Genomic DNA, 13,888 nt, shown 5'->3' on the forward strand with positions numbered 1-13,888 from the left:
CTCGCGTAATGCCAAAGGGGTCTGACACGGCGATTCATGTCTGCTGCAGGTCCAGGGCCGTGATGTTTCTGAGCGTAGGGTGTGTATGGGGGCTGCCTGCCGAGGGGAAGAAGTAGCATAGATCCTGCGATTCACACCAGACAGGAGATGTTTATTTCACGGCCAAGGGACTGCCCACGCTTTAAATAGCTTGTCAGCTAAATAAAGTGTCACTCGACTAATAGTGTGACAGAGCAATGTCCCACCTGCAGTCCAATCGGCCGGATCACCACGTGGCATCGGCAGTGCAGATGTCATCCGCGCACAGCGCTCACATGACGAGAGGCGGGGGATTGCACGGCTGCGCAGAGTAATGCGTGTAGTTGGCGTCGGTCCTGCCCAGGGCTCCATGGTGATGCCGTGTGCATTTAGATGAAATGAGGCATTCAGCATGGCCATGTGATAATGAGTCATGTAAAAGGCGGATTTAAATGTATTTTGAATTCATTTTATTGGAATGTCACTTATCAACACCAGATGGTTATCTCTACCATTTGAACCCGCTCCCCATACGCACCCAAACAATCCGTTTCCATTGCAGGGATAGCTGAGTTTGATTAGTACACCTCCGCAGCTGTTTGATTAGTCTCACCGTCGGTGTACAGATTTGTGGCACGTCCCGCAGCGAGCTCCTAAATCTTCCTGACACCTCAGGTCAGGGGGGTAAGACCGGTCTCACAGGAGAGGGGCCTGAGTATGGCTCAGTGGGCTTTGTGTCTGAGGACAGCCTGGGGGCACCTCTTGCTCACTGTATGACCAGAGGTTAATGGGCCACCCCCCAGCTGGGGGTGTGTTTGGAAAGAGGCCAGAGGTAGACCCTGTGTTAGTCTGCACTGTGAGCACATATGAGTGCCTGGCAGTTGCAGTTAAATAACCGAGTGTTAAATACTGTTTCTTTCTGGAGGGATTTAGATCCATCAATCCAAAAGTGCTTCATATTTGTAGTTTATAACCAATAATGTTGTGACGCTAGCTGTTCTATTTACTTACCAAACGAAAAAGGCAGTGCTTCTTAACCCAGTTTGTGTATGTTCTTGTATTAATATATATTTCTTCTGAGGGTATTTGGATGGTGCTTTCAGGTATTGTTTCAGGAATTAATGATTTTAACTAGATTAGTCTTCTTTGCTTCGCATTCAATGGAGCAGAAATAAATACATTCTCTCCTAAGAATAAATCTCATTAAATTAGTTTGAAAATGTATACGATGGACATTACACCTCCTTGACCAAGTGTACGTATTTCTGTATGTAGTGCCAACATCTGTTTTTGGAGAAAGTTACATTTTGTGACCATTTATTAAAAATGCAGCTCCACCTGTCCTAACTACCTTCATTTGTGGAAGCAGTCTGGTGTAACTCTCTGTCTTTTTAAAAGGCTTGTGGAACAGTCTATAGACTAAGGCCATGAATCCTTCACCTAGCGTTTGAAGATTACCTATCGTCTTGATGGATGGCACCTGAGCTGTCAAAGTACTTGCTAACACGTGTTACACATGATTTGATTCTTGACACGCTACTTTGTGAAAGTAACTGGCCAAAACATTTTAATGATGCCACTCAACAGATGTCATGTTTTCTGGGCTTGTGGTTTATATTATGTCACATTGGTTCAGTTACATTTGGTTATTTGTTTATAAAAATGTATTTCTGGTTTATCTTGAGGAAGGTGAAAGTTTCACCATTTATAATGAATCATGCTGCAACACTGACTGAGTGCTTTATTAGGAAGACCTGCACACCTGCTAATTCTTGTAGTTATCTCATCAGCCAATCACGTGGCAACAGCTCAATGCAGAAAATCATGCAGATACAGGTCAGGAGCTTCAGTTAATGTTCACATCAAACACCAGTGATTTTGTCGTGGCACGATTATTGGTGCCAGATGGGCTGGACTGTGTATTTCTGTAACTGCTGATCTCCTGGGATTTGAATGTACAACAGTCTCTAAGGCCTACTTGGAATGGTGGGGAAAAAACACATCCAGTGAGTGGCAGTTCTGCGAACAGAAATGCCTTGTTGATGGGAGTTCATAGGAAAATGGCCAGACTGGTTTAAGCTGACAGAAGGGTTATGATAACTCTGATAACCACTGTGTACATCTGTGATGAGCAGAAACGTGCCAAACCTTGAGGCGAATAGGCTAAAACAGCAGAAGACCATGTTGAGTTCCGCACCTGTCACCCAAAAACAGAAAACTGAGGGTTCAGGCTCATCAAAACTGGACAATTGAAAGGTTACATTGGAAAAATGTAGGCTAGTCTGATGAATGTTAATGAATCTGTCAGGTCAAAATTTGCTGTCGACAGCATGAATCCATGGACCCAACTTGCCTTGGGTCAGAAGTCTGTTGGTGGTGGTGGCATAATGAACAGGATGTTTTCCTGGCACACTTTGGGCCCATTAATACCAGTCAATCATCAGTTAAATCCCGTAGCCAGTTTGAGTATTATTGCTGACCATCTGCATATCTTTATTGCAACAATTTACCCATCTTCTAATGGCTACTTCCAGCATGACAATGCACCATGTCACAAAGCAGAAATAGTCTCAGACTAGTTCCATAAACATGACAATGAGTTCTGTGTTCTTCAGTGACTTTCCCAGTCACAGGATCTGAATCCAGTAGAACAGTTTTGGGATGCGGTAGAACAGGCGATTCACAGCATGAATGTGCAGTTGACAGATCTGCAGAAATTGTGTGATACAAACACATCAGCAAGGACCAGAATCTCAAAGGAATGTTTCTAACATCTTGTTTCATGCCACAGAGAATTGAGGCTGTTTTTAGAGCAAAGGGAGGCCATACCTAATATTAGTACAATGTTTCTAATGAAGTGCTCAGTGAGTGTATATTGAAACAAATGTCTTGCTTGAATTACGCTAAAATGGTTCAAATTGTCCCTGTTTGCTATTAGAAGAGCTTTTGAGGGTGCATTATACTCTAGCACTCACTATCAGCTGTGTTTTGTTGGAACTGATATTAGTTGGTAGCCACTCTGTGCATGTAATGTATAGGCAGTGTTCAGTGGACTGCAGCAGTGTTTCATTCACATGTACAGCACACTTACGCTTGGCAGGATCCCTTCATTCTGCCTGTTTGGAGGCCGTCACTTCTTGGCTTGGCTGTGCCCATTTCCCCTGCTGCTCTTGGCTTGGCCCCAGGCTTTCGCATATGGTGTAGAGACCAGGGGAAAGCTTTAAGCCATCCATATACTGTGCTGTGGCCTTTCACTTATACCTGCCTCAGTTCAGATGCTTGTAAGTGATGAGGTCAGTGGTGATGTGGACTGGGAAGTGGACGTGGAAATGGTGTGGCTAGTAGGGATGTGCAGAGCACACTGTATTTTTATTTGTATTTGTATTTGTTCAGCAGTAGAATTCTTTGCGTTTGTATTTGAATAAATGTGGAAATCGGTGTAACTGTCCAGTTTTTTTTACACTTGTAATTTTAGGATAATAAAGTGTTAATATAAGTGTTCTTTAATAAACTATTGCTGGGCTTATGAAAGCCATAAACCAACATTACATTTAAGTGTTCATAATTATTGTAATAAACATGTATAACCATAAACAGCATTAAAAAGAAAAGCATTTTAAACATAACATTCAGTTCCTACTGCCCACTCAAACCAATAAACTAAACTCTAAAGTAATAAATGTCTATGTGAACATTCAGGGAAGCCGTACTAGAACACTGAACAGATAGAATGTAAACAAAAAAATCAATTGTACATAAAAACTGTTCTCTCTGAAGTACAGTATGCCAAGAACTAAACCTTAATTAACCCCTGCTTGAGAGATTTGGCGGAACACAAGTTAGGGTTATGTTCTGTCCAATAGTACGTTATGAGGCTTGGGTGCTATGCAAACATTATAATACGCTGTATACATACCTATACGATATACTGCACCATACTGTTCCTGTACTCCCTAAAAAGGCAAGAAACTTTGAATACACATTTAAAAATTACTTCCCAAAAACAAATTAAGACATTTTTTAAATCTTTGTACAGAAGATTTTCCCCTTTGTTTTTAATTTATATTCAATAAGGTTTTGAATAATGTCGGAATGTTACATGAGCTCATTTTGTCATGTTACTTCTCTCAACAGGTTCATGAAAAATGCTGGTTCCACTGTAGATGCAGTTACGTGGCAACAGTAGGTATTCTGCCCTTTTTATCTTCAGTCCTTATTTCGCACAAGGATGTAGTTATTACATACATCGTTTTGGGAATTATAAGCTATAATATAAATATTAATACCACTGTTAAATCCACTAAAGCAGTGTTTCCCAATCCAGAGACCCACAGACAGTCCATGTTTCCGCTCCCAGTGTTTCCCAATCCAGTCCTCAGAGACCCACAGACAGTTCATGTTTCCGCTCCCAGTGTTTCCCAATCCAGTCCTCAGAGACCCACAGACAGTCCATGTTTCTGCTCCCAGTGTTTCCCAATCCAGTCCTCAGAGACCCACAGACAGTCCATGTTTCCGCTCCCAGTGTTTCCCAATCCAGTCCTCAGAGACCCACAGACAGTCCATGTTTCTGCTCCCAGTGTTTCCCAATCCAGTCCTCAGAGACCCACAGACAGTCCATGTTTCCGCTCCCAGTGTTTCCCAATCCAGTCCTCAGAGACCCACAGACAGTCCATGTTTCCGCTCCCAGTGTTTCCCAATCCAGTCCTCAGAGACCCACAGACAGTCCATGTTTCTGCTCCCAGTGTTTCCCAATCCAGTTCTCAGAGACCCACAGACAGTCCATGTTTCCGCTCCCAGTGTTTCCCAATCCAGTCCTCAGAGACCCACAGACAGTCCATGTTTTCTGCTCCCAGTGTTTCCCAATCCAGTCCTCAGAGACCCCTACCAGGAGCTGGGAGGGAGCAAAAACATGGACTGTCTGGCAGGAAGTTCAGCAGTAGCAAAAACATGGACTGTCTGTGGGTCTCTGAGGACTGGATTGGGAAACACTGCACTAAAGTATTATGCGCACCTTCAGCTGCTCACCGTATCTATCTGTAAACCTCTTGAGTCTGAAGTCTTCCTCTTTAGAACATCAACATATTTTTTTTAAATATACAGCATTGTTGACTTCATTCTGCTTCGCTGCACTCACAACCACCCAAATATCAGTGTTAATAGTGGAGGTTCATGATGAGCCTGAGTTTTCCGGCCCGCTATTCTGAGCCTTCTTCCTGCAAACACTCGCTGCTCCTCGTGACTCAGGTCTCAGCAAGCTCATAATCGCAAACACCTGTCTCTAGGAGCGTTTCTCAGATCCGGCTCCCGCTGCCCCATGCATGCCTGCGCCGCACACATGTTTACTCTAATTTGAGTCTTTTCTTTTAATCTCATAAAGTTTGCTCAAATCAAAGTGCAGTAAAAAGTCCCTTTTTGTTAAAAGTATGCCGGAAGTTTAATCCTGTGACCAGCTGCACCAAAGCAGTGGCAGGCGCAGTTTCCACATTAGCTCTCCTCAGTTGTTTTTTTTTTCTTTTTTGTTTATTCTTGCTGACGTTGTAGTTCACATTTTTACACATTTTTACACACATTAGACAGCTAAGTAGATATCCACAGGAACTGATATTGGCATCATAATGGCTTCATTTCTCTGTGCGTTATATTCAGAAATCGGTCAGTCATGTAAAAACTAGCGTGGTGTAACCTTTTAGTGTCATATTAACATTGCTTAGTGTAAATCAGAATAGCTTCTAATTAGTCGTTCTGCAACAAAAATGACAGGTTCATTAACAGTGTGATGAACGTGGATGCCAGTGTGATGTAGTGCTCCTTCCCATCAGGGGAATGTGACACGCCCCCCCCCCCCCCCCCACCCGGCAGCTGTGGCTCTCATTACCCAGTGCATTCCTTGGATTATTAAAGCGAAAGGTTTTATAAATGACTAGAGAGTGTTCTTATCAGAGAGGCCGTAATCCCCTGTAATTGTTGCCCTTGTGCGTGTGACTGACAGGTCACACGGGCAGGCAGAAGGCCCAGCTCCTGCACACAGCTTCACTTTTGTTGTGATCAGCGTTGTTTGGGTAGAGTGGTCACATGCAGGCAAGAACTTGTATTGTGCCTATTGCTGTTAGGGAGGTGTTTAAGTAGCCTGGCTGTATGATGTGCTTGTTTGGAGGAGGAGAGAGAGGCGTCTGAAGGTATGCACCGTACGCTGTATGCTGACCCTGCCTGCCATTCTGGCCCATTTTAGCTGTTTAGTCAGCCCACATGCTTCACCCCTGTAGATCAGAAGCAGGTGCAGGCATTGTGTGCTGTCCATACCCCCTCCAGCCACTGCGGAAGCTGGCTGCGCACTGGAGGAGGACTGAGCAGAGTCAGAAGTTCAGCCCTGCAAGAGCTGAGTGGAAAATGAGTTGCCAACCAAAGCTTTTAAAAGTAATTAAGAGCATTGTGCTAATTTGAAGAGGTGCTGATTTTCCCTCTGTAACTAGCAGGAGTCCTGCATCTGGGCCTCTGGGGGCTCCAGGGGCTACGGTCTGTCTTTGAACACTCTAATTGCCGACTCATTAAAGTATAGGTCAGCCTAATTAAAGAGAGCAGAGCGTCACGCTAAAAAGCCGTCAAAGGGATGAGTGGGAATCTCACGTTCCCTCCGGAATGCCTCACATTCTCAGGGTGTGCGGGCAGCACCAGTCTCTGTGATCCAGAAGAGGCTTGTTAGAGTACCCCGTCCCTGAGTCTGCTTCGGGGGGGTCATCGCGATGAGCAAGCACACCGCAGACCTGCTTCTTAGCTCTGAATCGGGGAGCACCAGGATCCACAGGTCACCGCCAGCATTCATCAGTCTCCATAGTCAGTCCTTCCTAAAGCAGACCTGGAGCTGTGATCTTTTGTTGCTGGGAGGCCAATAAGCACACAGCAGTGATTGTATCCCTGAAGCTCGGCATATGTTTCAGAATTCTGGGCTGGTTTTCAAAGTCGGTGAAAATTTGTTTGTATGAACCATGCAGTGTTTCTTTCTACGGTATGTTCTCATATGACATGTCTGACATGCAGCCGTACAATAACTCTTTTCAGCCACTGTTGATTAGAACAGAAGTACGATATAAATACAAGCTTAAATGTATATGACTAGTCAAAAAGAAACTAGAGACATTCACAGAGCCTTCAAGTGAGCTTCCTTATTTTTGTAAGTCAGGCCTTCACTGCAGTGTCAGTAGATGAAGGCCTTTTCTGGACCTCACAGACATGTATTTGTTCATTGTCTGTGGTATATTGTCATGGCAACCCAGTAATGCCATGAGCAATGTAGCAGTATGTGACAGCATGGTGAAAGTTTAGAGCAACATTGTAACTGCACTAGTGTTTTTTTTGTTTCTGCCATGAAATTATGCTGTGACATTAAATGCCTACTGTTACTGGATTACATCAAGTGCAGGGTTAAATAAAATATATGTTAGATACAATGGTGAGCAGCTATGCAGCGTTCACTCGGGCCATGCTGTACTGCATTTGATGGATATGGTGATGATTATTGTTGGAATATTTAACAAGCCTAATTATCACCTCATTATCAATCACCAGAGCATGAGTGGTTGAGGCAGCATTCTCTGGGGTCCGCGGAGAACATATAAATTCTGCTAAACTACAAGATCTTTTTCTTTGTTTATATGATTCTCGCATGGGTAAGTGTGTGTTTCTGTGCTGCCAGTTAAAGGACAATGCTCCACTTCAGAGCACTGTTGTTCTGAAGCACTGCCGAAAAACAAGATTATTCTGTAGGTCTGAATCCTGCAGGCTGTGCCGTTTCATGTTTGTTACTCTCAAAGTCTGGTGGAGCTCAGCTGGGGATGAAAACCACAACATTCCGGTATTTGCTCATGAGCTACCAGTACTTGTCATTCTTTGGGATACTTTTATATGTTATAAGCTTTCAGCAGCTTTGAGCAGCTTAAGTGTTTCCAAATGAACCAAGATAACTGTTTCAAATTTCACTATACGATGTGATCTTATCTATCACTATAGACAGTGTTAGACAGATATCTGAAGAGCTGTTTCATCTGAGACACGTCAGGACAGCAGGACAAATAATATGTTAACCCTAGACAAAAATGAGGTGATGCTGCACAGTCCTGTTCAGGTCCACTCAGAATGTCACTACTGCCGCTCTTCTGGAAGCTGTAAGGCTGCCGATCAGCCCGCCGAGACAGTGTGATGGATTGCAGTGATCACTGCAGCGAGTGCTAAGGCATCATGAAGATTTGTTGCTTTCTCAGGTGCGTCTCCACGGAGCTGTAAATTGTTTGGGCATCGAGGTCTGGAGGAACAGTGAAGTCTGTTAGGCTGTGCCCTTCGTGCAGACATCTTCATGCTCGTTCTGCTCTGTTATACCACTGCTTTCATGGACTTCGTACACTCATGTTAAGCCAGCCGATTCAGAGAAGGTCTCTGGCTAAAAGGATTATGTGACACTTTTCAGATGTCGACAAATATAAATATATATTTCTTACTCTTTTAATAGGTCCAGTTTTCAAAGTTCAATATGCTAAGCGGCGTGCCCTGTGTTTCCAGCTACTACATCGATGGACGCGTGCTGAAGGTCGACGACTTCCTGAAGACGCGTCTGCTGGACACGCTGAGTGAGCAGATCGGAAAGGTGCTGAAGGTGAGGCAGCGCCGCTCCGTATGCAGACGGACACGATGACAGAGAGGAAGCCGTCTGAGGAGACGACACCGCATCCCAAACCTCCCGTATACAATGTGTACACAAAATTCCTCTCAAGAAGATGGATGGATTTTATTTTTATTACTGCTGGCCCCAAGCACCAGAGGTGTTTGGCAGCCTTGTGTAATTACAGCTGTGTGTCCGGGGCGTGGAGGTAATAAAGCTTGTCTTGCCCTCATTAGCTCTCCTGCCCCATTATTCTTGCCCTGGGGGTTGCTGGGAAACGCCCTGTCAGAAGCCCTTAACAAGCGTGAGTAGCTGAGCGATGTGCTTTGAGGGTGGAGAGCAGAATCTGTTATGTGACGCTGGAGCATGGAGGGGCTTTACAAGGCAGCCTGTCGCCAGGTTTGAGCCCCCCCCCCACGCCCCCCCACCCCAGTAAGCAGTGTGCCCCGCTAATGAGCAGTCACACTGTTTTGTCATAGGGCTCTCTGTCACACTTACACAACCGCATGACTTGCGAAAACAGGCTGAGCCATTGCTGTTGGCCTTCCCCTGAGACCGAGCGGCCAGTGCTGGCCTGGGTGCATCGGTGGGCGTGTCACTCCACTAGCGGCGACAGTGACGTCATCACATGGCCACCTCTGCTGGCTCCCCCCTGTTCTCTGGAGATACACGCTGGTGTTCTCCATTGCTGATGGCGTTTCCTCCTGTTTGACGGCGGCCGTTCAGTCAAGCATCATTATCATCCTCAATGCCTTCCTGACTTTCCTGTCCTGCGATTCGTTCTCTCGTCTCTCTGCAGGTCGTGAAGACGCACACTCCCGGTAAGAAGGTCTGGCTGGGCGGAGTCGGTCCCGCCTGGACATTGGGCACCAGCAACCTGTCTGACACGTACGCTGCTGGCTTCCTGTGAGTGCTGCTCCCCATACACTGCTCTCGCTGCTCCAGTTCACTGATAGACAAGCCAGAGCCCTTAGCCAGTTCCACTTATTCTCACATGACATGAATTATATAATCCATTTTTTCGCCATTTTACTGTGTGTGTTTCAGTCTGTTTTTTCCTTTCCTGTGTTCAGATGGCTGAATACTCTGGGCATGTCTGCGGTGCAGGGCATCGATGTTGTGCTTCGGCACTCCTTTTTCGACTACGGTTATAACCACCTCGTCGACCAGCACTTCAATCCACTGCCTGTGAGTTGCATCCCCGGAATCTAGCAGCTGGGACCCTATTCTTACTATTCTCTCTATGCTTGCATTGCTTTCTGTGTACCCTGTGTTCACTGTGCTCAATGTGATCTCTATGTTCCCTGTTTTCGCTGTGCTGTTTATGTTTTATTTTTTCACTGTGCTCTCTATCTTCAATGTGTTCACTGTGCTCTCTATATTCTCTGTGTTCACTGTGCTCTCTATGTTCTCTGTGTTCACTGTGCTCTCTATCTTCAATGTGATCACTGTGCTCTCTATATTCTCTGTGTTCACTGTGCTCCCTATGTTCTCTGTGTTCACTGTGCTTCCTGTATTCGTTGTGCTCTCTGGGTTCTGTTTGTTCATTTTGTTCTTTGTGTTCACTGTGTCCTCTGTGTTCACTGAGGTCACTGTGCTCTCTGTGCCCACCGCTCAAAGTGATGAAGGATATTCTTCTGAGCTCCGGCTCACGCCGGCCGCTGTTTCTGCAGCCCGCAGTGCTGCCACCTCTGAGTTTTTCCCGTGGGAGCTATTAGCTCAGATGAAAGCCGTTTAAGCGTGTTGAATGGTGCAGGAAACATTAGCCCCAGGTCTGTAGTCCCGGGTAAGGGACCCTCTCCCTGAACAGCAAGCCGCTGAGAGATATGCAACCTTATCCTCTGGTCTGCCGAGGCTGCAGCCACAGGCTGTTTTTCTGCAAGGGATTGGCACCTTCCAGCATTGACCTTAACAAGGCCTTGGCTTCCAGGACCAGTACTGACCCCACCTGGGGAGGCATTTTATGTGTGCTGGCATTGGGAGCTCTTGGTCTGTGCTTTGGCCACATCTTCGATCACTTGGTGTACTGTCAGAGCCTTTATTTGGTTCATCTTTATTGTTTGTTTTCTGATTGTAATTGTATAGAAAGAAACATGAGTGTGGGGAGGTTTTTAATGTCGGCACTTTAGTCTGCATTTTATTATTTGCTGCAGGCAATGCATTCACTTTTTGGGCATTGCAGGTGTGAATAAGGGGTTTGCTTTACTACGAGCTTGTTGGTAATGTGGTGGAACCATGCCGGTGAGTGATTTGTATAACACCATATAACTGTGTCATCAAAACGAAATGTGTGGTACGTCTTATTTCAACATCAGCATGCTTCCATTTTTAAATGAAAAATGAGAGTAAAAAATCCAAAGGGCCAAATAAAATGGATTATACAACCTTTTGTATATTATCCAAACTAGAGTAAGAAAATCACTTGCGGTTTTGACATGGATTTGTGTGCATGAGAAATTTTTGAAATAGCTGCAGGCTGCTGAATGGTGTCAAATAAATTGCAGACAGCACAGAGCAGACATGGTCAATATTTCCGTTCTGTCCTGATTGGAACATGCTTACGTGTTCCGGACATTTCAAAATGTTGTATAATCGATATATTTTAAAGGCATCATTTTCCTCCTCCTGTCCAGTTATTTTCTGGAGTTCTTTTCTAGGAAAAATCGCCCCCTACTGGGATCACAATGCTTTTAACATGGTTGGGCGTCTCTGCAAACTGCCAGGCATCCCACTGAGAGAATTCGCAACAGCCCCAACCTGTCAGACTGCAAGGAAATTTATACCCCAGCCTCTTTTCTTTAATCCTGCACCCAGAACGGCCACTGGACCCATTGAGCCCTCGTTTCCCCTTCGTCTGCCATTTTCATTTCTTCCTTCTCTGCCTCCCACGTTCCTCCCCCATGGGTCGGACTCTCCATTCTATCCTTATGAGCCGGTCTGCGAGGGGCTTCGAGAAATCTGTGTAGGTCCCCTGTCTGGTACACATGCTGTTGTTCAAACTCAAACAGGCCTCTGGGTTAAGCGTGAACTAGGAGCAGTTTCCCTTTAAAGCCTAACAGGTTCTGTTCCCTCATCGAAAACATGCGTTTATTGTCTTTTGTGGGTAATCTTGTGTTAAAGGATAGTTCAGGAACTGTTTATTCTGTGGAACTGGCAAACGGAAAGTACCCTGCCTAAAATTACGCAATGTTGCTTTTATGGAAAACGACAGAGGTAAACAATCCGACCCCAGCCTAGACTACAAGCTGCATCGTTGTAAGGTAAAGAAACTCTGGATACCCAGGTGCTATGGTGGTAGGGGAGTCCTTGAGCAAGAGCAGGCTGCTGTGTGTCGCAGCACAATGCATACAGGATGCCAGAGAATAACAGGGTTTGCATTAAAAGACACACGATACTGGTGAGGTTTCAGCAGTGGCCACATTGTTCTGCACATACATGCATGCAGAGTGTCGCTTTCACCACTGATGTCAGAATGCGTCATATGGGCAGCGTGGAATTTACTCTGCTGCATCGTTTGCCTGCCGAGTTGTGGCCACTTGTCAGGAGGGTTGTATTTAAGCAAGAAAATCCGGGACTATTAATTTACTTTTGTAAGTCTAACATCTACAATACAGATGATTAGTGCCATATACCTCAGAAAACAGTAGAACATTTTTGAATAATCTGTTCTGTGCCAAATACATTGAAAAGGCAGACAGGGGAACCTGGTGAAGGAAAAATTGACAATAGTTTTACACTTGCTGGCTTCTTTGGTGCGCCACCTTTTTACCGAGAAGTTATCCAGCTGTTCCTGAAAAACTGAGCCTTATATGTCTTCACTGCACAGAATGTAAGTGAATCGACTCAGATCTGTAAAAGATTCCATGTCAGCACTGATGACGCCTTTAAAATGCTCCTTCTGCTTGTATTATAAACAGATGTAAAACTGCAGGCAAAGCTTTTCAAGTTATGCGTTTTATTTGATGTTTTCTAAGATAAACAAATGCCACAGACTGTTATACGGTTACATCGCCAATCTGTAAAATCACACTCCGTTTGTCTTATTCTGGCATTCTTGCCCAGCTCTGCGTGTTGCGGATCACACCTCATCTTTTACTAGGAAGCTCCAGAAATGCCGCTTATAGGTTCGCCCCTTTTCCCAATGCGCTTTAAATCTCCAAGCCGTTCATGCGTCACCGGAGGTCTGATTCCCCCGGAAGAGGATGAAGCTGCAGATTTACCCCATTTCTGCCTCGACGGTCACGCTTCAGCACGCGTCACATGGCACTTTCCCGTCTTCTTCGCTGCGATGTTTATGGCTGTGTAAATATTTACAGCACATTCTCACATTACTTTCACACATGCCCCGAGTTAGACGGGCCTGTGCATTGTTAACCTATCTTTAACACAGGCTAATTTTTCACCATACACTTTGATCTGCGAGTGCAGGGCAGTTAACGGCTTCTGTGGCAATGTTTCTCTCCCATCCAAAGAGCTTGCTTCACATGATGAAACCAGGAGTTGGGTTTCCTGTTTTGGGCTGCGCTGCCTCCTTTTGGTGGGACGCTGAGTTACTGTAACAGGAAGCGCCAAGAATTTTCTGTCTTTTCTTAGCTAACAAATGGAAAAGGCAACCTGACGAGGTCTCTGCCTCACATCACGTACAGGCGGGTTATTGCATAGCTGCACAGAACTTTCTTGGTGTCACTAGTGAGCATTGATGAAGCCATTTTACAGCTAAGGAGCTTTGCCACTCCTTTAGCGGCACGTCCGAACCACACAGCTTGAACAGCCCCATATAGTAGGAGGCTGTACCTTAATTGCTGGGTGTGGACTCGGTCTCTCCTCGAGGCACCTGCTGTCGTGGTCTCCCAGAACTCGCCCGTTTATGTTTGAAGTGCTGGGGGCTTGGAACAGGCCAAGGCACATCTGGAAGCTGTGTTTTCCAGATGCCATCAAACATGTATGCCGACATTATTGCAGGTATCTTAGAGTTTTTTCCCCCCTAAGACCCAGTAGTCACTGGTAACATCCTGCCAGCTAGAAAATTGACACAGATACACCTCTGAGAAGGTAGCAGTAACCACAGCATTCTGTTTTCTGCAGCATGTTAGAAGTGCTGAAGACATTATACTGTATTATTGGTATTTTGGCAGCATAGTTCTGTTCTAGGACAGCATATCTCTGGAATAATTCTTCACAAAGTAACTTCCCTTCATGGATTCAGCACAGGGCTGTATA

The 13,888-nt window shown here is 45.2% G+C and overlaps 1 protein-coding gene across 2 annotated transcripts in view; it reads left to right on the plus strand.

Moving 5' to 3' along the window:
• hpse2 (heparanase 2) overlaps positions 1 to 13,888 on the plus strand; it is a 58,238-nt gene that overhangs the window by 31,685 nt on the left and 12,665 nt on the right. For both annotated transcript variants that reach the window (XM_049009155.1, XM_049009156.1), the window contains exons 6-9: positions 4,153 to 4,200; positions 8,569 to 8,662; positions 9,468 to 9,574; positions 9,742 to 9,856. In XM_049009155.1, the coding sequence (XP_048865112.1) occupies positions 4,153 to 4,200; positions 8,569 to 8,662; positions 9,468 to 9,574; positions 9,742 to 9,856 (364 nt within the window). The remainder of the gene's footprint in view (positions 1 to 4,152; positions 4,201 to 8,568; positions 8,663 to 9,467; positions 9,575 to 9,741; positions 9,857 to 13,888) is intronic.

The sequence above is a fragment of the Brienomyrus brachyistius genome, chromosome 3 (assembly GCF_023856365.1).
Source record: "Brienomyrus brachyistius isolate T26 chromosome 3, BBRACH_0.4, whole genome shotgun sequence".
NCBI lineage: Eukaryota > Metazoa > Chordata > Actinopteri > Osteoglossiformes > Mormyridae > Brienomyrus > Brienomyrus brachyistius.